At 27.5% G+C, this 23,499-nt stretch overlaps 2 protein-coding genes across 2 annotated transcripts; both read right to left on the reverse strand.

The window, feature by feature from the left end:
• Positions 1-1,979: 1,979 nt before the first annotated feature.
• LOC119688739 (RNA pseudouridylate synthase domain-containing protein 2-like) lies at positions 1,980-18,364 on the reverse strand. The gene is made up of 8 exons (XM_038103408.1): positions 18,282-18,364; positions 14,808-14,895; positions 3,946-4,166; positions 3,156-3,346; positions 2,843-3,076; positions 2,495-2,778; positions 2,208-2,363; positions 1,980-2,139 (listed from the first exon to the last, which is right to left on the reverse strand). The coding sequence occupies exons 2-8, from the start codon at positions 14,850-14,852 to the stop codon at positions 2,065-2,067; spliced, it is 1,206 nt and encodes a 401-aa protein (XP_037959336.1). The 5' UTR covers positions 14,853-14,895; positions 18,282-18,364; the 3' UTR covers positions 1,980-2,064.
• On the reverse strand, positions 18,278-23,250 carry LOC119688315 (RNA pseudouridylate synthase domain-containing protein 2-like). Its single transcript, XM_038102993.1, has 3 exons — positions 23,143-23,250; positions 22,285-22,372; positions 18,278-18,504 (listed from the first exon to the last, which is right to left on the reverse strand). Exons 1-3 carry the CDS (start codon positions 23,248-23,250, stop codon positions 18,278-18,280), a joined length of 423 nt encoding a protein of 140 aa, XP_037958921.1.
• Between the last annotated feature and the right edge of the window lie 249 nt (positions 23,251-23,499).

Raw genomic sequence — 23,499 nt, forward strand, 5'->3', positions numbered from 1 at the left:
AAAAATGATTTAAATATTATTTAAATGTTTAAAGAGAAATATTAATATTAGAATTTTTTAAAACGCATGAAATAAGATAAAAAAGGAGCGGATTTATTTATAACAGTGATCTGGTTGATTTATAGAAGAATCGGTGATATTAGAATTCTTTAAAACGGAATAAACAAAATGAAAAAGAGTTTGATATTATCATAACGGAAATTTATTAAAGAGTAGCGGGAATTATTTGAAGAATAGAGTTTATTGAGAGAATTTTTAAAACGGAAGAAATAAGGTGAATGGGTTTTGACATTATCTGAATTTGTTTCATAGTAATGTGGATGATTTAAATAAGGAAGGAGCTTGATATTTTGGTTTTCTGGTCTGGTTTTATTTTACAGTAGCGTGAAAAGGTTTTTTTGAGCAGCGAATTTGTTGATAGAAATAAATTAAAGCAGGACATTTCTGTTTTTCATGAGTTAATAATTAAAGTAACATTGTCTTAAAGGCATCTTTGGTGATTTTGTCACTCTTCTTGTTACCTGCGATAATATTTATATGGTTACTGTTAATATAGTAGTATTAGTAACCAGGGATTCATATGAGGAAGTTAAAAAATAACTTTAACCTAAAGGTCTATAAAGAGATTATTCAATCATGTTGCCGCCTTAATCTTTAATAAAAGATTAAAGATCAATAATTAATCTTTATGCATAGTCTCAAGTGTTAAATAAAAAGATTTTCGTTTTACATTTTAAATTTTTATTTGTTCACAGTATTCAATATATATAAGCAAAATTTTGTATTATATTTATATTTTTATTTATGTATTTGATTTGCATCTGTTTTTATTTTACACATATATAATGAAAGATTTTATTTATTTTCTGTATGTTCGATTCTTTATAATTTTCACTGGATATGTACTTCCTTTATGTAAAACTATGCATCTGACCAAAAAATTTGATTTAAGCATTTAGCTCGGTACTTTTGTTTATATATATATTACTATTAATATATTATGTTTATAACAACTTTCATAACAAAAAGTAAACAAAAACTTATTTCATAAAACAAATTATTTTTTTTATGAATATTTTTTTATCATTTTAATTTAACAGACATAAAGTTTGTAAACATATTTAGTTTAGATTTGCTACTTTGATTTTAATTATAACATATTTAGATGTTTCATATTTAAAAATAACACTTCAATTTACATAAAATATATAATTTTATTGTATCAAATTGTTGCGCTTTTTTTTTGTTTTTGTTAAATTAATTTATAGATAAAATAATAAAATAAAAATTTAGTAATTTTTAAATTTCTTTAAAGGTATGTCATTTTTTTTTTGTGCTTTGTTATTTAAATAAAATCCATAATATTTATGGATCACATTTTAACATTACGTATTAATTAAGTATACATATTTAAAAATGAAAATAAAGCAATACTTTATCGGATGTCAAGAAATAAGATATTGAAATTTGTAAATATATATAGATGATAAATTTAAAAAGATATACATACATACACACAAACATTTTCATATATGTATAAGTAAACAGTTTTACATATATTATATATACTAGTAAACAGCTATAAATATTTGGAACATAATATATATGCTTATACATATATATGTATTTATATTTATCTACATTTATATATATATATACACATATAAATACGTATATATATCTATATCTACTCATAAGAGTGCATATAAATATATTTTACATATATAAAATATATCTATATATATATATATATTATATATATATATAATATAATATATAATATATATAAATATATTATATTTATATAAATTATATAAATATAATTATAATATATATATATATATATATATATATATATATATATTACATATTTTAATAAAATAAACATATATATGTATATGTATAGGCATATATTATTTAACTATGATTTTATAATTTCTTACAATTTTTTTTTATGTTATGATTGTGTTTGTGTGTTTCTTTATATGTAAGTGTATATATTCTTTTGTTGTTTATATCAAATTTAAGTTTCTTTTTATTTTAATTTAAGATAGCAAAACATATTTAGTCGCTATCAGATTCAATCCACTTAGCGCTAGCCCAATTTGGTAATTCAGTTTCATACTCCCAACCAGGACCCTGTTAAATGCATATAAAATAGTAATAAAATATGAAAACCATATAGAAGAAATTTAATGATTATTCACCTTATATTTCCATGCATGCAAATACATAACCAAATCCTTTGGTTTTGGATCACGATAACGTACTTTACACTCATAACAATGTTTGTCTGATGTCATTTTATCGGTATTGAATGCCATGTCAGGTGACTCATGACCAGTTTGAGTAGCAACAGTGACCTATTTTCAATAATATTTAATGTAGCAATAATAGGAACAACATCGGTGAGTGAAATATGAAAAACGAAAAAAAAATTATAATTAGTCAACAAATTTCAAAATAAAATATTGCATGCTACACCCACTTCTACCTTGACATGAGGCTTCATATTAGCACGAATGCCCGTTGCTGCTAAACCAGTGCCATTGATGATAAGTGTTTCTGCACCAACAGTCATATTGCCACCAACACCAATGCTACTATTGCCAGTAGTACATGTGCCTGTACTGGCATCGACCATTGTTGTACCACACTCAGCAGAGTTGGTTTCAATGGGGCTTTCATTGCTCATTGATGGTGTGACATTTGGTCTTGGACTTTCTGAACATGGTGATGCCTCACGCGAAATAGACTCTTCATCACTAAGTAGATTGCCTAGAAATGCATTAAAAAATGTTTATTAAAATTTTTTAATTTATTTATAAAATTTTTCATTTACCACTCTTTGGTCCACTGCTAACGCTCATGCTCTCTGCATCGCAGTCTGATTTAATTGATTTGAAAAGTGACATCTCTGAGTCACCGTCAATTCCCAACCAATTTTCTGCATTATGTATGTTTATCAAATCACGTACCAATTCCTCATCGGTTTTACCACCAATGTCGCCACCGCGTCCTTTCAACGGTCCGAACACCTCATGATTGTAAAGGGGATCATTTACCACAGGATAACCTAGTTTGAGAGAAAATTAGATGTGTTATTTAAATTACATTCGTATTCATAAGCTTATGTAGTTAAATCACGAACTTACCCAAATATTGCAAGTGAACGCGAATCTGATGCATACGTCCAGTGCGTGGCTTGCAGAGAACCACACTGGTCTTACCATTATGTGCAATTTTTTGAAATGTTGTTGTGCAATCTTTGCCCTTGGCTGATACTTTACAAACACCGATTTTATAACTGACAACTTCAATCGGTTCCTTGCATTCAATAATTCCTCTGAAAAAAAAAATTGTAAAAACATTATATAAAATAGAAAACTAAAAAATTATTGATGGTTTTGATATCGAAAACCTGACGAGAATAAGATTCTTTATAAAGGAATAGGAACTTTCATAAAAGAATAGAATTCTTCATAAAAGAATAAAAACTTTCATAAAAGCATAAGATTTTTCAAAAAAGAATAAGATTCTTCATAAAAGAGCAAGATTTTTCATAAAAGAATAGGACTCTACATAAAAGTATAGAATTCTTCATAAAATAATAAGATTCTTTATAAAGGAATAGGAACTTTCATAAAAGAATAAGATTTTTCATAAAAGAATAGGATTCATCAGAAAAGAATACGTTTCCTCATAAAAGAATAGAATTCTTCATAAAATTCTTTTATCAATTTAATAGATGATATTATATTATAAATTGATAAAATAATAGAACTCTTTAACAAATTTAATAATCAATAAAGATTATGAAATTCATAAAAGTGTGGAATTATAGGATTGGTTTCGAACTAATAAAGCGAATTATAGTCTTTGCGTTATGGAAATAATATGTTATATCATTTTAAAGATCAAAATGTAATTATAGTGAATACTAACTCTGGGAAATCGCCTTCAACACGGCATATGTACTCTTTTTGCACTTGTCTGTTGCGTATTTGATGTTCCATTTGTCTGGCTTTCTTTGGACTACGTCCGAATAACAACAAACCAGACGTTAATCTATCCAAGCGATGTATGGTGCGCAAATTCTTTAAATTATATTCCTTGGCAAGTATAAAGACGACAGTGTTGTGACGATATCTTCCACATGGATGAACCTTAAGAATAGAGTTTATAAAAAAAAAAACAATGATTTATTAATTGATATATTAAAAAAAATCAAAATTATAGTTAAATTTTATAAAAATGAAAACTTAGAATACACAAAAAAAAACAATTAAAATAAAGTATATAAAAATAATTAAAAATTAGTTACAACAAAGTAATGTCAAAAATATAAAACAACAACAATTGTAGTTTTAGTCATGTAAGAAAGAAGAGAACTATTTCATTTGATAGTAAAGAAAAATTATTTAAGTAGAAAGATATAGTAAAAAATAATTGTTAAAGTTAGATATAGAATAGAAACATAAGACACAAAATAATTTGTAGAGATATAAGCTGTAAGCTAAGGAAAGATTAATATAATAATATAAAATTTATTGGCACAATTATTGTGAACGGATATTAATCATATAATGTATGATTTATAATATCTTAATAAAAACAAAAATTAATTTCGAAAAATTAGTAACAACCCTAGTTTGGTCGATGTAACCAATTTGACCCTGAGGTATAGCCTGAACAATGCTGGGCTAGACCTAGCCTAAGACTTGCAGTCGATATGTTTTATACGGACAATTAAAACCATAACAGTTTACAAAGACCGCTGAAAGACGACTGATTATGAATAATGAATATATGGCAATATTCTGTTTCGGATATTGTATAATCGGACAAAAAATTAATTTACTTAAAAACTTAATTAAGATTTAATTTTTGCAATTAATTATCACAGAGAAGTGTGTTCTGTGAATTTTAAGTTAAAAAAGAACCTCAGTATCTTAAAACTACTTTTATCCAAAAAGCTACGTTCATATTAAATTACTATATATTAAAAATTTAAATTAATTAAAAATTCTTTAATTTAATAATTAATATAAACATTAACATGAATGGGTTCATAAACGGTGGTGGTTCCAAACGAATTTTCTTTTTTAATGTTTACTTATTATTTATTGTTTATTTTTCATTACCCTATATTAAAAATTTATTAATTTTTTAAAGTAATTTTTGTCTATCACGTATTATTTGTTTGTAATCGACCTCTGAGGCGCTCTACCTACCCACTATTTCTAAGAATAAAAACACCTTATTTGTGATTATATATATTAAAATTAATGAAAAAAATAAACAATGAACTTCATATGGTTGTCCTTCAATCAAATAAGTGCTGAAGATTTTAACACAGATATTTTATTATATTTAACTGTTACCTTAATATGTACAGGGTCGTTTAAAAGATGTTCTGGTATGTTCTTATGTTTTTATCTATAGTATATAATAAGCACAAAATGATCACAATTCAATAAAAATTTTCTATTTAGTAGACAAAAACCCAGGATTGAGCTTATATTTTGTTGAGGTAATGAAGCAATAGAACGCTATAGAGTTATAATGGTTTCAACCATGTATTTCTCTCTGATATCGTCAACGATCTTGAGATCTATACCTGGCATTTTGATACACTCTAGTTTATCCCATCTGTTATTGATTTTTTTCAAGCTATTTCTATGGATTTTTTTTGTCTTATATTGCACGCTTTTTTTGTTCTGTCTTATTTTTAGATCCGGATTTTTTTTTTACATTCAAATGGGGTGATATATCCTGTTTTTAAATAATCAATAAATTTTAAATAGTTATTGGAATGGAGTATAGTTGTTTGTTCGCTCATTTACATACAAGCTAATCTAAGAAATGATAAAACAAAATATCAAAGCCCTGCTCTATCAGAATATGCCGATTTAAAAATTGCAGCTTGATGCTACCAATTAAATATACGCCCTGAATAAAGTAATATTAGCATGACTTTCTCCGTAGCCATACATTAAAATTTGATCAATATCGTACGGGCAGATCTATAGGTAGACTTTAATGGGTTAAATAAGTGAAAATAAATTATAAAGTAAATATGATTAGAATGGACTATTAAACGGTACTAAAAATAAGTCAAAAATTCGTTTCTAAAAAAAATTTAATAATGGAAGCTGATCCATTATTAGACTATCTACATAGTCTAACATTTATTCTTCAGGTATAAGACAACAAAATTTTTAGGTTCTGTTATATGATTGTTCATTTTAATAGTAATAGTAATATATTGAGTTAAATTATGCTTACAACACCACAGCGGAGAGAAGGCATTGCGTGTGAAAATGGGTTTTTGTAATTATTCTCAATACTTATTGTCATTGTATAAATAATATTAAATTTTTGGTCTCTCAACAATCAAGGAATCACTTAAAGGCACTTATAAAATTCTTGAACTCTACCTAAACTTTAATAACGTAAAAGAAGGTTAACTTGAGTTTTAATTACTCTGCTTTTTCAACGAAAAACTTTTCCACTCCACCATAAAAACTTAAGCACTCAAAAATCACAGCTGATTCAGTTGTTGTATATTTTTTGGGGAACAATCCAGTACGAGTATCTTAAGACCTTAAAGTGAGGTGTGTACTGGGTGAGGATAACATCAGTAATATTAAAAATATAAAACCAGTTGAGCCATTTTGTTCTCACATCGTGTGCTAAAGGACGAAGGTGTCATGCCAAGCAGCTAAAAGACTTAAGCACATAAATAATGAAGATACTTGGCTGGGGCTTATTAAGTAAAATGTAATTATAGCGATAAGATGGAAGTTATGTGGTACTTATACGGCTGTGGCTGTTGTTGGTATTTTTATATTAAAATTCCTGTTGCCCTCGTCGTATATGTCGTATACGTCGTAACCAACGGAAGTGTGAATTGTCAATTTGGCTACGCCTACTTAAATACAAGGAGTAACGTATGTGGTTTGGCTATTTGCTATCAAAGTGAAACACACGCAAGAGGTCCTGCAGCCTTTGAGGAGTATGGACGCTGTAGTACTCTCTCTCTACAATGTCATAAATTTAATATTATCCCAGCGGATACAAAATAATGGAGACACCTTTAAAAAAACAGAAAAGAAATAAATAAAAAAATAAATAAAAAATACTTCAGTTTTAAAGAGAATGAGTGCATCTATTTAAAAGTAAAAAGTTTATGCCTGCTTGAAGATTTGTTGGTCGTTGTTTGGTCGGTTGATTGGTTTAGTTGTGGCAAGTGTTGTCATAATGTCGACGACATATTGTTGACTGGTGCACTACAAAGCAGCAGGAGTTCATGGAAAGATAACAATGATAACAACAAGTGGAAAGGCTACGAATGTCAACAGCTTAAAACAGTGGCAGTGGTAGCGAGTTTGAAATTGCTTGAACGTTGTTGACATTTATAGTGATAACAAACAGCATTTTTTTTTCTACTGCAAAGAAAAATAATTTATTTTCCCAACTATGTACTTTATAAATGGTATACATACTATCGTATCTCGTATAATTGTATACCTATATAGAAATTATTAAAAAAAGAAAAAATTTTAATACCAAAGTAAAACTTTAGCTAATTTGCATATTTTTAAATAAATTTTTAATGAAGCTTAACGCTACTTGCTTTTGGCTTTTGAGTAGCAGATGCTTTTTATTGTATGAGTACAAGGGTAGCGAGAATTCTTAGAAAGGACAAAATCACAAAATCACTTCTACATTATTCCCTTTTAGCTTCTCTTCCCTTTATTCCCTTTGAAAATTGAAAATCTTTCCATGATAATTTTTTTTTTTTTGTTTTTTGTTGTGTGGTGAGTTGGTGAGTATAGCAACATTCGATTTTAATCTGCTCACTTTCGACTTTTCTTTCCAATTTAGCACGTCGTCATTCAACAATACAAATACACATAAATATATTTCGCAAACATTTATGTACTAATTAACAATCCAAAGAACCCCACACATATAGCCTTTTTTGGTGGTGCTCTAATATCACTTCACTTTACTTTAAGCAACTATTTCAAAAGAAAGTTTTATTTCATTTCATTTCACTTTACTTTACTTTACTTTCTTTACTTTGTTCCACCAAAAGTACACTTAATTACAAGCTCTTTTAGGGTCAATTAAGCCTGTTCTTGCTACAAGGTTGCGAGGGAGCAACAAGAGTCTTTACAACAATGTGGACAAAAAAAAAAAAAAGAACAGAAAAGAACAACAATCTAACTATGTCAGCAAGAGTTTAGTTGATTTTTATGGCTTTCACAAAACAAACATGAAACTTCGGCATAAAAATGTCCTTTCCACTGTAAAAACATTAGACAGCAAACAGTGGAACAAATGAACTATTTAAAGCATAAAAATGTAAATTAAAATTGAAGAGTAGTTGCTTGGTGTATGCAATAGAGCGTGGTATACAATTATAAGATAGTATCGTAAAAAATTAGTAAATGAGTTTATACTGTGCTATCCTTATGTTACTGATAAAGATGATAAATATTAACTGGATAAAAGTCTATGAATTTCAAGAGTTTATAGAGTTCAGACCTTTATATATGAAGGTAGTTAGTCAGCACTAACAAAATTAATTCGTTCAATGTGCAGTAATAGGTGTCATTATTCATTTAAAACTCATATAAAAATTTGATAATAAAGTTCAATAGTACTAGTAAATTTCGATGGTACTATAAAAACTATTGGTGCAGCGTCATCTATGAGTAAACGAAGATAGGTGAATGGCGCATAAAATGCCTACTTAGTGTCAATGTATGACCGATTCTACTTGAGACTTCGTTTTAATTTAACATTTTATGTAATGTCACTTTGTGTTCATTGGTCAAAAGAACAACATAAAACAAAGAGCGAATATTTATTTAAAATATTAATATTAAAACATATTATTATATTATATATATTATTATATTAATATAATAATAGTAAGTGTTAACTCATATAAAAAAAAATAATTTGTTTTTAACTTAGAACACAAATGGACAATTAAGCCATTACATATTTTCAAAGACCACTGATAATGAATATTAGTTAAAATTTTTCTTCACTTTAAAACCATTTTTTTGTTTCCAAGAATATATATAAGAATTAAAAATAACTATAACTAATTAATTTAAGCATTCTACAGCTAGTTTATGATTTCGTTCCAATATAATTTAGCAAGTGAGTTTCTTAATGAACTTTTACAGCAAATTAACAAAAAAAAAAAATACCAAGTTAGAACATATAAGTCAATTACAACTTTAGGTTCATTGGCTAACGAACACTGACTCTGAGCTTTAAATTTGGCAGGGTTCGAACTCTACTCTTCGACTCAAAAAATTATTTACGAATAATTAAATTGAAGGAATATTTCTTAAAAAGACTATTGATAAGGAGTATTTAATAATACTAGAAAGACTTTAGCCAAAAATTCAAATAATTAATAGAATAATAAAATTTTGTTGTTGTAATTCGCTACTGTTTAGAATATTATTCTATAAAAAAGTTTCTATTAAAAAACATGGTTTTTTTTTTTGTCAAAATAGACTTTAAAAATCAAATTTAAATATGCAATCCTTATCACTAAAAAAAAGTTTTTCGGTAATTTAGGTTTTCTGAAAAAAAATAAAGGAACGGTTTGAAAAAAAATAACATTGTATCAAAATATTTTCCAAACATATTTAAACCCAAAAAAAAAAAAAATTATAGTCATAAAATTATTTCATTATTATATAAAATTATTATCACATTATATATTAGTCCTTTGTTCCTCATAGGATCTACGGGAACTTATATATACTACATAAAATTATAATGTATTTTTAATTAGCTAAAAAATTGGTATATAATTTATATTATATGTAAACTGTGGAATTTAAAATTAATTTAAGCAGTTATCGAGATTAAGGTTTAAATCTAGTTCTTACCATACAAAAGTTTAATCTCTTTATAAACAAGTTTAAAGTGATATTTAGTTCCAATGAAGAGGATACCAATGGATAATTTGAGTGAAAAGTTTCCATAATTTGTGTAATAAATTTGTTATTAATAAAAGATATTTTTTTATGAGAAGAACTTATTAAATATTTTTGTAAAGCAAAGTAATGATATTTATAAGAATCAAAAATTCATATAATTTATTTTATATATCAAAAATAATGCCACAAAACAAAAAAACATTCCTTGGAGTGAGTTTCAAAAAAGCTGAAGAGTATAAGATAATATATAATGGCAAAATAAATTGGAGAACAACTTAATGAACATTTTGAAATTTAAATAATTCGAATAGCAATAAGACTAAATATTGACAAGACAGTGTATTTGAATCGGATAATTTGAAAGAGGAGAACACTTTTATAGGGAATTCCAGAATAATGATGATGAGTTTATAATAAAGGATATCTTTATTATGGATATTCTGTTATTTTAAGAAAAAATAATACAACTGAAAACGTACAGCTCATTTAGAGTATATATATATGAAACAACGTACAGCTCGTTTAGAGTATATGTGAATTAAGCGATGGAGAATAATATAAAAATTGAAGTTCTGAAGAAATTATATATTGAGCGAAAATTTATTATTTCAGTGGAATTATTTTTTATGTTTCTACTGTTATTTTGGTCAGTATGAAATATACTAATAATTACATTTCCAATATATGCAAAATTCTATATATTCCAAATATGTATATATTGTAATATATACATTTTTTGAATAATATTTGTAAGAGGTTTATCCTGAAATAATATTTAATACCTCAGATACATATACTTATATCTTATGCCACTCGTTGATTATTTCAAAACAATTTTGATTAGTTATTACGGAACGTAGTCCACTGTAAGTATTGAAAAAAACAAAATGTTAAATAGCGAACCAGAACAAACCACAGCACATGTAGAAGCAATAACAGGCTTCATGGCATACATGGTACTTTTATGATGTTTTTAAGACCGACCTTATCACAGCTAATAAACGTTAACTGATATTCATGCCCGGTTTATGGTCCTTGCTGTTTGGCATGCCTATTTAATTATCGAGCAATGCATTTTTATATAACTTAAATATACATAAAAAATCAAATAGAGATAAATAATCTATATATTATATATTTGTTTTCTCTTACATATTAAAGCTATGTAAGTTATAGTTTTAAATTTATGCTAAAATGCGAATATACTACAAATTAATAAATATTATTTTGACACATTATTATATACTTGTGATATATGTTCTAATATATATCATTAATATTATGAGTTATACATTACAATTAATCATAATGGTTTGATAATATGTTCTAAAGGTTCGATTTTTTCTGTTACAATCGTGTATATAATAGGTAAACGAATCTAACACTGTTTTGGATCTAACACTGTTTTGATATTCATTTAAAAGTATGTGCCAATTTTTATAAGATATATATATAAGATATGAGATATTATATGTATATAAGGTATTATAAGGTATATATCAAAATTTAATGCCAATTGGTTTTGAACACCAAGTCGACTGATTTCGTTGCTCATAGAAAACTGTTACTCTGGAAAACATCAACAAAATCTATGAAATTGCTTTGCATGAAAAACAAGCCTAGATTATGTTAGAATAGATTAGATTTTGAAATCTAAGATTAAGATCTAAGATAAATCCTTTTAAGATTATTGTGGCATATCCCATTATGTTCTTTGAAGATATGTTGTAATCTTTGAAAGCGAAAATTATTGTAAATTTGAAAGCAGAGCCTACTACTAAAATAATGTGCATTGTCATAAGTCGAAGATATATACTATGAATTGAATTTTTTATATACAATTTTGCAATCAAATTAATGCCTCAGAAATCTTGTTATTGGGATGGATCGGGAAACTGACAATGTTGTAAAGTCAAACCGTTCAGCGCAAGTTTGTCAGAATTCTGACTCCGGTGGTATGGTCATGTGATGAAAACATCAAAGGTCCAACGCTGTGAGGAAAAATTTTGCAGATGAAGATAGACATGTAGGTAACTATCCGAGAAAATATCATGAAAATCGACAATCGAAGACCATAGACGAAGAGACACTTAAGACAGCGCTTAAGACGGTGGAGTTACGTCACAATGCGGAGAATCGATGCGAAATAGGATGTATAGGCTACTCGAGAAAATATCTTAAAAATCGACATTCGAAAGAAGACCATAGACGAAGAGACACTTAAGACTGTGGGACTTGGAGATACGTCATCATGTGGAGAATCGATGCGAAATAGGATGTAAGAAAAATAAGGTACGCAAAGTTTTAATAGAATGAACATAATTGATATTTATATTTCTCAAGCAAAAGTGATTGCTTTATTGAAATATCTAATAACAAAATGAAACACCCTGTTTGTTTGTTTTATAAACTAAAAAACAAAAAGTGATGAATAAAAGAAAAAGTGCATTCATTATTCGTGTTCGAGTCTGTAAAACTTTTCAGACAAAATAATTGATTTCAAATATCAAAACAAAGAAAGAACGTTTAATTTTGATATGAATTTTTGTTATTAGATAAAAATCATTTGGCATTGTTTGCAGTGAAAGCAAAAATTTTAAACAAAAGAAAATATGGAAAATTTATACGTTTTTTTTTATGAGAATTTCATTTTGAGATGGTTTTTTTTTGGGAATATTGAATGGTGAGTGAAGTTCAAAGAAAAGAATTATTTGAAATTATTTAAAGTAAATAAAAAAACTAGTCAATCAAATAAATAGTCGAATAAAGTGAATTTAATTTAAATAAAAAAATTATTTTTCAAATAAGTAAAGGTCAGAATAGAAAAATTAAACACTGTTGTGACGACTATAAATAAATATAATCACAATCGTCACTTAAGTCCGAATATTCACTTTACTTATGCTTAAGTCATAAACTTCGATAACTTAAGTCATAAACTTCGATAACTTAAGTCATAAATTTCGATAACTTAAGTAATAAACTTCAATAACTTAAGTCATAAACTTCGATAACTTAAGTCATATTTAAGCAAGTACTGGGACTTAAGTTATGACTGCGTTATGTCTCAGTATTAACAAGAAATTCTTACATAGTTAAGAGACAAGCATATAGTAAGAAAATATATTTAGATACTTGTATATAAATAAAATAAATATAAATAGTCGAACAAAGTTACGTATGAATGAGAAATTAAGATAATGGTAAAATCCTAACCTCATACAAACAAATAAAAGAAGAAAATACAGAAAACGTTTTAATTAATCTGATTTATAACACAAACCTGAGTATACTGCCATTAACAACTGTCAGTAAATTATTTATGATCGATCACTAATAATAATTATCTTTATTATCTTTCAAGAAGACAGTGCCGTAGCTTCTGTGGAGGTTAGGGCTCTATGAAGTCCTGGGTACCATTCACAGAAAAGATCACTGCAAAATTTCGTTTATAATATTTTTGAGGACTACCTGGGGTGTATTTGTCATACAAAAATGTGTACGATTCAGGAGTTATTTCAGAGTATCCACTATATGGACTAAAGGAATAAATTTGATAATGAAAGGTTTGTTTTTGCATATTGTTGTTGTGAACTTTTGTTCACGTTTCAAAGATTAGCACTTTTGAAATTCGGAAAGGTGAATTTGTTACATTATTACATTTTAAGTACATTTTCATAATTAGATATCCATAATATTCGAAGCTTCACGGTTCCATAATATCATAGGCCAAAAACAAACCCCTTAATTTAAAGATAACCGAACTTTTATAATTGTGTTTAATGATCTCTTTTAAGACAGATAGAAGGATTGTAGTATTTCGGATCATGCTTCGTAATTTTCTTTAGAGGTGATTTCGTCGAGAGCGTTTTTGATAGTATAGCCTTCTGTTCTGAAACTAGCGCACATAGTGCTAGTGTTTCAATTAGAACCTTCTGTGTATGGCATAATTGATTTATTTAATTTGTAATACTCGATCTACTGGTTGAAGGGACTATAAAATATTATGCTATTCATGGATATTATGTTGTAGGAGAAACATTTAGGGTAACTGATATTTGGTACTATTTTTAAGACTAGACCATTTTGATGATTAGTTGGTACCTACATTCTTTTTTAATGATAATTGTTTGCTACTTTTGTGGTTTAAACTAATAGATTCAATAGTAATAGATTCAAAATTCTTATAAAACTTATATTTTATATAAAGATATTAAAATATATAATATTGAGAAAATTAGAGTTTGAAATAGAATCGCAATGAAGCAATGAAAAATTTATCTAAAATATATATAGCAGACATTTTAGTCTTATAGATATAATATACATAATAATTAAAACATAAAAAAAATGATCAGAAGAAATATATATTTGCTTGATTTTTTTTTTAATATTGCAAATTTAATTAATTTAATTTATATATTTATGATTAATTATTTATATAAATTTAAAATGGCTGTTAGTTATTTCCACATTCAATCAAAAGAAATATAGAATACAAGTTTTATTTAATGTTTAATTTAAGTCAATCCATTCTCAGTTGTATGATTTTAATAAAATTATATATTATATATAATATATTATTATAGAGAAAAATTTAAATTTTAAATAATGGTTTGCTTATAAGATTAATTCAGTTGTTATATATACATAAAATGGAAAAGAAAGAGACAAACATGTTAATAAAAATGTATATATTAAATTGTTATATATGAAACGCAATGTTGAACGAGATAGATAAATACACAAATAAAGATAATAAAAGATATATATATAAAACAAAAACAAACAAAGAAAAATAAAATGGCGGTCATTAAAGCCACTTACTGGTATTGATGCCGGTTTATTTACAACCACAATGTCATCGTCCATGTGCACTATTGTGATTGGTTGACTTGTGACTGGAACTTCATGTCTGCAAATACATGTGATACTCATGTAGGTAGTCCATTCTCAATTTTAATTATAGTTATATTATTATTTTTTTTTTTTTTTGTTTAAATTTATATGTATATTCAAAAAGGCAATAAACAAACATAATACATAATATAGTAATTTTTTTTTTATTTATTACTTGCACTGGGTTTGCACATAAAATTGTTTGAAGGAGACAATACATAGCAAACAAAATTTATGGGTGTAAGGATATGTGTGTAGCATAAAAATGGTTCAAAAAACAATTCAAATAAATTTACAAAAATTATGACGTCAGTCACAATTTCTTATTCTACTCTAAATTTAATTATTTTGAAACTGTAATTAGCATTACACAATTGCGATCGTACAAGAGTTTGGAATGAGTGACGTTTTTTATTTTTTTTTGTTAGGCGAGTTAAAAGTATCGAACTCGTATAAAATAATTTTTATTATAAACAACTATTTATATAAATTTATTTTATAATACACGGCTTGTTAAATTGTTGTTATATGCACTACAGTTAAAAATTGAAACTGCAATTGTTTCAAATCTATACTATATTATCATAACAGACGCATGCATAAGGTTTTTCCGGTTTAACTAAGATATGGCGCCAGAACACAGTGCTGTTTAGCGTGAGTTCCTTTCAGTTATAGCTTAAAACCACGTTGCTTTGAAAAACACAAGTTCAAGATAATGTGCCGATAGATGCCCCATTAAAAATTCCAAGGAATTTCCGCAGGCATCAATTGAAGTTATGTGTTTGGCGTAACTTACCCTCTTGGTAATGAGCGGAGCCTACTAACACCGCTGCTGATCTTTAGGTTATAGCATCTGGTATAAATACGCAGTTCCACGCCGAATAAAAGTAGAATGTAATCATTCTTTTCACGTAAGTTTGGGTATTAACCACAGACACCACGACACTGCCAACTTTAGTGCGAGTACCACACTGAGTGCATCCGACACCCGTGGTACTATATATATACCTGCAGTCGGGTGTCTCAATTGAATCTCACTAACAACCGCTCACACTTCAAACAGTGTCGGAATAGCGTCGGGATTTTAGTTGCCTCTCACGAAAGGCATGCTCTACCTCGGGAATATTCTAACCCATTACTCACAAGGAGAAAGAAATGGTGCCAGTGAAAAGTATACAGCTTATTATTTTCACACTTATAACATTTTTGTTATCTGACATTAAAATATTATTTAAAAATAGGCTATTTGTGCACCCCGACCTAAAAGATCTATTGTGCGCCTATCTGACATTAAACCACAAACATATATATGTTAACTTGAGTTCGCTAAAAACTAGCGACGTTGTCTTATCGTTAAGTGATCATGTCAAATTTTGTGTTTAAAAGTGAACATTTGCAGCACATATTGCTTATTGTATTTACTGAAAAGATAAAAGCAGTTGAAAGTCATCGATTGCTGATAGAAACATATAGTAAATATGTTCTATTGAGCATAGAATATATGAGACATAGTTTCGACGATATAAGAGTGATGATTTTAATGTAAAAGAGAGTGAGGGGTTCTGGTAAATCATACATGATGACCCAATTCAAACTCAGCATTAATTGGCAAAATCATTAAATGCTACAAAAAGCAAACAGCGGGTGTTTTCGAGCACCAGGGTAGACAAAATAAACTGAGTAAATGCGGTTTGAATGAACATCAAATGGAATACAACGCAAATACATCATTGAATTGTGATATTTGATGAAAAATGAATTGATTTTTAAAACCCGAAGCTAAAAAAATGGTGTCGTTTATCGGACGCAACCTTCAACACCAAACCCTAAACGCTTTCGCTAAAACAACCATGCTTTGTGTCTGTAGAACCAGAGTGGTATAATGTGTCATGAACTCTTGAAGTGGGGCGAAAACGTTAATGCACAACGATATCGCCAACAAATAAGTAATTTAAATCACGCATTGATTAAAATACGAACGGAATGGACCAGAAGACATGGTAAACTGATTTTGTTACACGACAAAGACCCGTCGTCTCACATATTAAAATTAGTGAACGACACCTTGAAACTACTTAGAACATTATTCAACATTCGCCATAATCCCCAGACTTGGCACGATCCGACTATTACTTTTTTATATAAATTTTAGGGAAGTTTGAAATGGATCGAGATGAATGGTTTGTAACAAAACCAGTTTTTTTGGCATGGAATTCATGTATTACCAAAGTTGTAAGCTGGTGTAGCAGTGTGTAGAAGTTAATGGTCAATATTTTGAGTGAAAAGAAATACATTTCCCTCGAAAATTATATGTTTTCTTTACAAAAAACAGGAACCGGAAGAAACTTAGGCTTAATAATAATAATAAATAGTTTCATATTTAAGAACAGTATCCATTTTAGATTATAAATTATTTCAAGATTTTTTGCCATTATAAATTTGACTTTTAAGTATTACTTAACGTAGACTTAAACATAAACCGATTTAATTATTTTTCATTTAATATAATATAGTGCACATAACAACAAAAGTATTTATAGTAATTATAATTATTTATTTATTCATTTCTACATTATTGTGATGTATTATAATATAATTGTTTGGACGATGTCTCTGATGAATGTTAAATCGGAGATGATATAAGGAAGTATGTTCAAAGTATATAAAGTAATATACACGATATACATAAATTTGATTTTTTTATAATTCATGGTGTTACTTTTGTTTGCTAAATTATTATAAATTAAATTAAAATTGTTTAGTGTTTTAATTTTAATTAATCACGTTTCTTATACTAATTATTTTTGTTATTATCAATTATTTACGTGAACCTAATATTTAAAAATAAAACTGTACTTTTGTGTTTAGAATTTAAATAAAGAATAAATCATGAAAACAATTTTATGAAGTACTCATATATATAAATTGTTATAATATATACATATGTATATAGCATAATCACGTATTAAATATTACTCTATACTTTATGTTTGCATGTAGTTTTTTTTTATTATTTATTGAAATTTTTCTACTAATTTATTTAATGTAGTTTGAAATCAAAATTAGAAAAAAAAACCTAAAAAACTAAATAAGTTTTCAAAGATTTTAGGAGATTGTCTTTGAAGTATTTTAATACTTAATACTTTCTTATATTTAAAATAGATACCATATTTATATAATTTCTTTTTTAGTTTTACATATTTGTTTTAATAAAATTTACTTTATTTTGTAGATACCGACGAAGTATAAAATTTTACAAATTACATAAATAATTTAGGCACTTCATGTAGGACGTCATAATTACACTACATCACACCAGACCATATATATTATATTAAAACAATATATCCCATAGAATTGCGCCTTACAAACCTGTATGTACAAAAAACAAAAGGCACTTACCTGTGCACAATATTGGCTAACAAGTCGTTGTGCTTCAACCTATAATCGATTGGCACCTTCTCATAATTAACGGTTAGCGTCCCGGCCCTAATGCAGCGTTCATACTCCTCAGCCGGATGTGCACGAAACTCACGTGCAAAAACGTCGAGAATTTTTTCGCCAACCCAACGTCCTTTGGTGAACGTAGTAAAAGTGAAATAATATGGGTATACTTTTCGTAGCCCTATAAAATAGAGCGGCGTTCGTTTATAAAGTAGAAGAGAAAAAAAAAGAATAGAAGAAAAAAATATTAATACATTTTGTTATTTATTATAAATTTTTATTTGTATGACATTTTTGTCGTTGTAAAAATTTTCGTGCTAAATCTGCTAATGGAAACAAGGAAAAAATAAATATTAAAATGTAAAAAAGGACGAACAAACAATCATAGTAGCCAGTAAAATATAAATAAATAATGAAACGGTTATTAATGACTATGACTTTGTACTACATTTATCAAATTTTTACTCTTTGAAGTTCTACGAATGGTCAAATATAGAAGAAAATGGAAAAGTGCTCAAAAAATGTTTCACATAATTCTTTTTTTTTGTTTTTGTAAAGAAAAACTTACTGCTTTTATTTTTTCTTTTTAAAATTAATAAAATTTTTAAAAATACGAAAGAAAAAAATTGTGGCATTAACTTTGCCGGAAATGTAACTCCCCAATTTCGTAAGAATAATAACTCACTTTATTTCATTTTTTTTTTTTGCACTGTTCAATTAATTTTTAGTTAAAATTTTTTACATCTTCAGAACACTTTTCTCCTTTTGCTGGTTCATTATTTGTCTGAGCAACAATATTTCCGAAGTATATATCGCAATCTTTCCGGTCAGCCAAATTGCTATTTAATCTTTAGTAAATAAATATCTGGCTATAATTATAACCTCAATAATTCAAGAATGTTTTTTTTGAGCGAGTTGACTACGCTTGTCACTATCCAACTTATATCTCTCCTGCGGGTAAGGGGTTAGAATATGTCCGAGGTAAAGCATGCCTGTAGTGAGAGGTGACTTAAATTTCGGCACCATTCCGACACTAGTTGGAGTGTAAATAGTACCACCCGACCGAAGGTGATCCTCCAGTACTATGAGGGTCACGGCCCCGCAGTTTCGGCTGTCCTAACCAATTGAGGTTGGCAATGGCTGTCGTGGTTTTGGTTAAACCCAAACTAACGCGGAAAGAATGATTGTATTTAACTTTCATTCAACGTGGAGTTGCGTATTCATACCTGGTGCTGTGACCCAAAGATCAGCAGAGTTAGGTTAGGCCTCGCTCCTTACCAAGAGCTAAGTTATGTCAAACACATAACTTTAATTGGTATGGGCGGAAATTTTTTGAAATTGTCAATGTTTATTGTCGCATTATCTTTACACGTGAACTTCTTGATCTGGATTCTAGATTTTGTTTAACTCATTATGGGAATCTGGACACAAAGTCAGCCCAGGTAACTGAAGGGTTAGTCGCCTTGGCTCTTTAACTTTCACATTTCGGTAATTGTGTTAAATGGGCTACTTAATGTAAATACTTAGCGTTAGCATGGCTAGATGAAGATTCTTGTTAAACTGCAAGATTAATTTGACCCAAAGACCCAAATTATATATTAGTTACTTTAAATAAAGCTGAACTTAGTCAGTTTATTGTGTTTTAGACAGAAATATAATCCTATAACGGTCCATTCTATAATCACTTCTGTCGTTTTTTTGTTTCTGCAGATAACCATCTTTGACCAGTGAGATTGATTCATTGTACTTTAATGTAAAAACGTGTCAGAATTTAATATTATCTTGGCATATAAGCAACGTTTATTTCTGGTATCACAATCAACCAATATTTATGTTCAAAGTTGGTGCATTTGGTCAAGGCCTTCATTCTAACTTGATCTAGCATAATGTTTAATCGTCAAATTAATTCAATCTATAAATCAGTGTCCATTGTGCAAAATAAAATATTCTTAATGTGTAGACAGTAATGTGTAATCCCTTATGTGTAGACAGTTTCTTTAAAACAACGTATCCATTCCAGAAAGTTTTTACCATATATCTAAACCCTCTAACCCTCTTATTTTTCTGAAATATCTTGGCACATTAAAAATGAAAACATACCTGAAAGTCTTCAAATATTAATTATAAAATAATAATTCGTTTGCTAAGCAATAAGTGTTTAAGACTAGGTTATCCAATCTTATAGTAATAGACAATTTGCCCTGAAGTGAGTAGGGGAAGTATATAATTATAAGCGATTTGTTTATAATCATATTTATACTTATAGTTATCTAACTGAATATTATTTAAGCAATTCAGATCTGCTATTATTAGATTTGAACGTGTTTCTAAATCTGTTGAAATCATGTGAACAAATATCCGAAAGGACATCTTTGTTACATATGTAGTACGCAGATTTATATAAAACAATTAATAGTGTTTTTCTAAATAACTATTATACAACTTAAAAATATTTCTTCTTTATACCTTCTAACACTTAAGCCACAACTTAGTTTATTTCCAAGAGTTTGGGTAATAGAATAAATATCTGTTATATTAATCTGTTATATTGTTATAGGTGTAGCGTGCTAGGCCTAGAGCTTTGCAACCGATATGGTTAATGGTTAATTGGGATTGCCATTTATGCAACCAGTGCTAAAGAGAACCTTTATTGATTTAAATGGATTCGAATTAAGGACAGTTGAGGTATGACAGTAGCGTCAATAGGTGTTATACGGTACACATTTTTCTAGCTTTATTAAAATTAACAGTGTGCTTTAAGTGATTTGTAAATGTCATTCTAATTCACGTTTCGTCTTCACACCAGAAAAAACGTGCTTGAATGTAGCATTTTTTTTGCTATTTACTAATAAATTTTTTTATAATGAATGAAATATTAACTTTTACAGGTAACACGTTTCGAAATACGTAGATGAGTACAGATTATAATGTTAATATATTTGTGAGAATTCAGAAGCATTTTTTCTTGTATCTTTGTAGAGCCTTCATTGTTTTCTTTTGAAGAAATTTATTTTAAATAATATGATATAAGCATTAAATAGGCTTATAACTATAAAAATTAATTGTAATATATGAGAACAATTAGGAGTAATGTAGGCAGTTTTAGCTTCGATAACAAAATAAAAAAAAACTGGGTTGATGATTAATTTTATCATCGAATATGGTTTTTAATATTTTAGCCAAAAACTCTGAAACAGAAATGAATTTTTATTATAATGTATGCCATCGCATAACACACAAGAGTATAATTGGAAAAACACTTCACGCAAAGAGACTAGACAACAGATTTCTCTCGAATTTCGCGTGCTTATAGGTATAGTACAGTGATATCCATTGACAGAGAAAAAAATTCTAGCGATATTTGTATGGACATTTTTTAAATTATAAATTTTGGATATAGAAAATTTTTTTATATAGAATATTTGTACGCACAAAAATATATATTTTTAAGTATATACATTGTTTAGTTTTTTTGTATATGAACGTACATATTAATATATATTTATTTTGTCAACATACATGTAATAGTTATATCTATATCATAATATTTTGGAAAGTTGATAATTCCTTTAAAGTTTATTATTTTGATTATATATATGTAAACATTTATCTACATGGGAACATAAAAGCATAATACATGTGAAAGTTTATATTAAACAGTATATATGCTCCTCTATGTTGTTTTTTTTTTATAATTTATAAGGGCTTTCAACTTCAAAGATCACTTACTACTGTTATGGGGAAATTTTGGTGCCGACCATTTCAAAAAATAAATATTCTCACTATTGGACAATTATTGTTCTGATTTATTTTTTTTGACTACCCTTCTGATTTTTTTAACTACCCAATTATATTCAAACTAAAAATTATGCTGATAAATAAGGAAAAAAAACTGATAATAGATATAAATAAAAGAAAGACTTTAAATAAAAAAAATGTTATACAAAAAAAAGAATTTTACCATTTTCAATATAATAAGATGTCTCGTGATAACGTTCATCCGTGAAGCCTGGTCGTTTGGCTTTTAACGCCTTCGTCTCTAGTTTTGCCTGCAAAGAGAAGACGCAGACATTGAAAGTTCTTTGTTTTAAATCAAACGGAAAGCATATTATACTAAAATTGATTTAAAAAATTTCCTTTCCTCATAAAGGTCCAACTACTTTTATGTATATTGAATTCTCTTTGTTTATTGATAGAACTGAAAATGTATCGAAATATGTAAGTCGATATATTAGAAGACTAATTTTAACTCGGATGGACAAAAGTAAACAAAATATATATACAATATATATATATACATATATATATACATATAAAACTTATGCGGATCGGCTGTTTCACCCTTGTAGTTAATGACCTTTAATTCTTTTCTATTTGTATTTCTTTCACTTCCTATTTATACAGTAAAAATAAAAGTTAAAAATAAATTATTTATTTCCAATAATATGAGTACATATTTAATTATCGTGATTTTTAAAATTTTTAATTTTTCATAACCAATTAATTAATTAAAAAATTGATAAGAAACTCATATTTTGAGAAGAGTTTAAAACGAATTGATATTCTATACATAAATTGAATTTTTAACAAATATTGATGTATAGTAAGTGCATCCACCAATGAAACATTTTATTTCTAAGCTAGAGATTTGTGTCTTGCTCTTCTTACAAAGCGTGAAGTACGCAGTCAAAAAAGAGACACATTGAGAAATTATTGTCTCAAGCTACAATATATGTTCATTTGGTAAATAATAGATTCGGTATATATCAATTCGTTGTTATATATATGAATTATTAATATTTCTTAAGGAATTGCCTACCTTTTTCAAATCCTTAATTTGATCGGAATCCTCGGCTTTTCGCTTTTCAGGATTTGCTCTTAACTTGTCTTTTTCAGATGGTGACATCAACTGTAAATAAACATTCATAATATTTTCAATACTGTCTACAACTTACATAAAATATGATTAATTAATATATACAATTTAATTAAGCGTATTACAGAATTAATACCAATAACACAAGATAATACTTATATCGTTAGTAATTAACTAAATATATAGAAATATATATATATTAGGTGTAGTAAAAAGAAATCCATTATTTTTCAAATAGTTGCCTTTAGTTATCTGTATCCCGCATTGTATTCCGCCCAATCGGGTTACGTTAAATCGCGT

The sequence above is a fragment of the Teleopsis dalmanni genome, chromosome X (assembly GCF_002237135.1).
Source record: "Teleopsis dalmanni isolate 2A chromosome X, ASM223713v2, whole genome shotgun sequence".
Classification (NCBI taxonomy): domain Eukaryota; kingdom Metazoa; phylum Arthropoda; class Insecta; order Diptera; family Diopsidae; genus Teleopsis; species Teleopsis dalmanni.

Bases quoted from the DNA above. Each gene is read 5' to 3' on its own strand.
- LOC119688315 (XM_038102993.1), bottom strand. From the start codon at position 23,250: ATGAATGTTTATTTACAGTTGATGTCACCATCTGAAAAAGACAAGTTA. The intron at 22,373-23,142 runs GTAGGCAATTCC...TTCTCTTTGCAG, and splicing joins AAATTAAGGATTTGAAAAAG to GCAAAACTAGAGACGAAGGC. The intron at 18,505-22,284 runs GTAAAATTCTTT...TCTATTTTATAG, and splicing joins ATCTTATTATATTGAAAATG to GGCTACGAAAAGTATACCCA.
- LOC119688739 (XM_038103408.1), bottom strand. From the start codon at position 14,852: ATGGACGATGACATTGTGGTTGTAAATAAACCGGCATCAATACCA. The intron at 4,167-14,807 runs GTAAGTGGCTTT...TCTATTCTTAAG, and splicing joins ATAAACCGGCATCAATACCA to GTTCATCCATGTGGAAGATA. The intron at 3,077-3,155 runs GTAAGTTCGTGA...CTCTCAAACTAG, and splicing joins CGTTCACTTGCAATATTTGG to GTTATCCTGTGGTAAATGAT.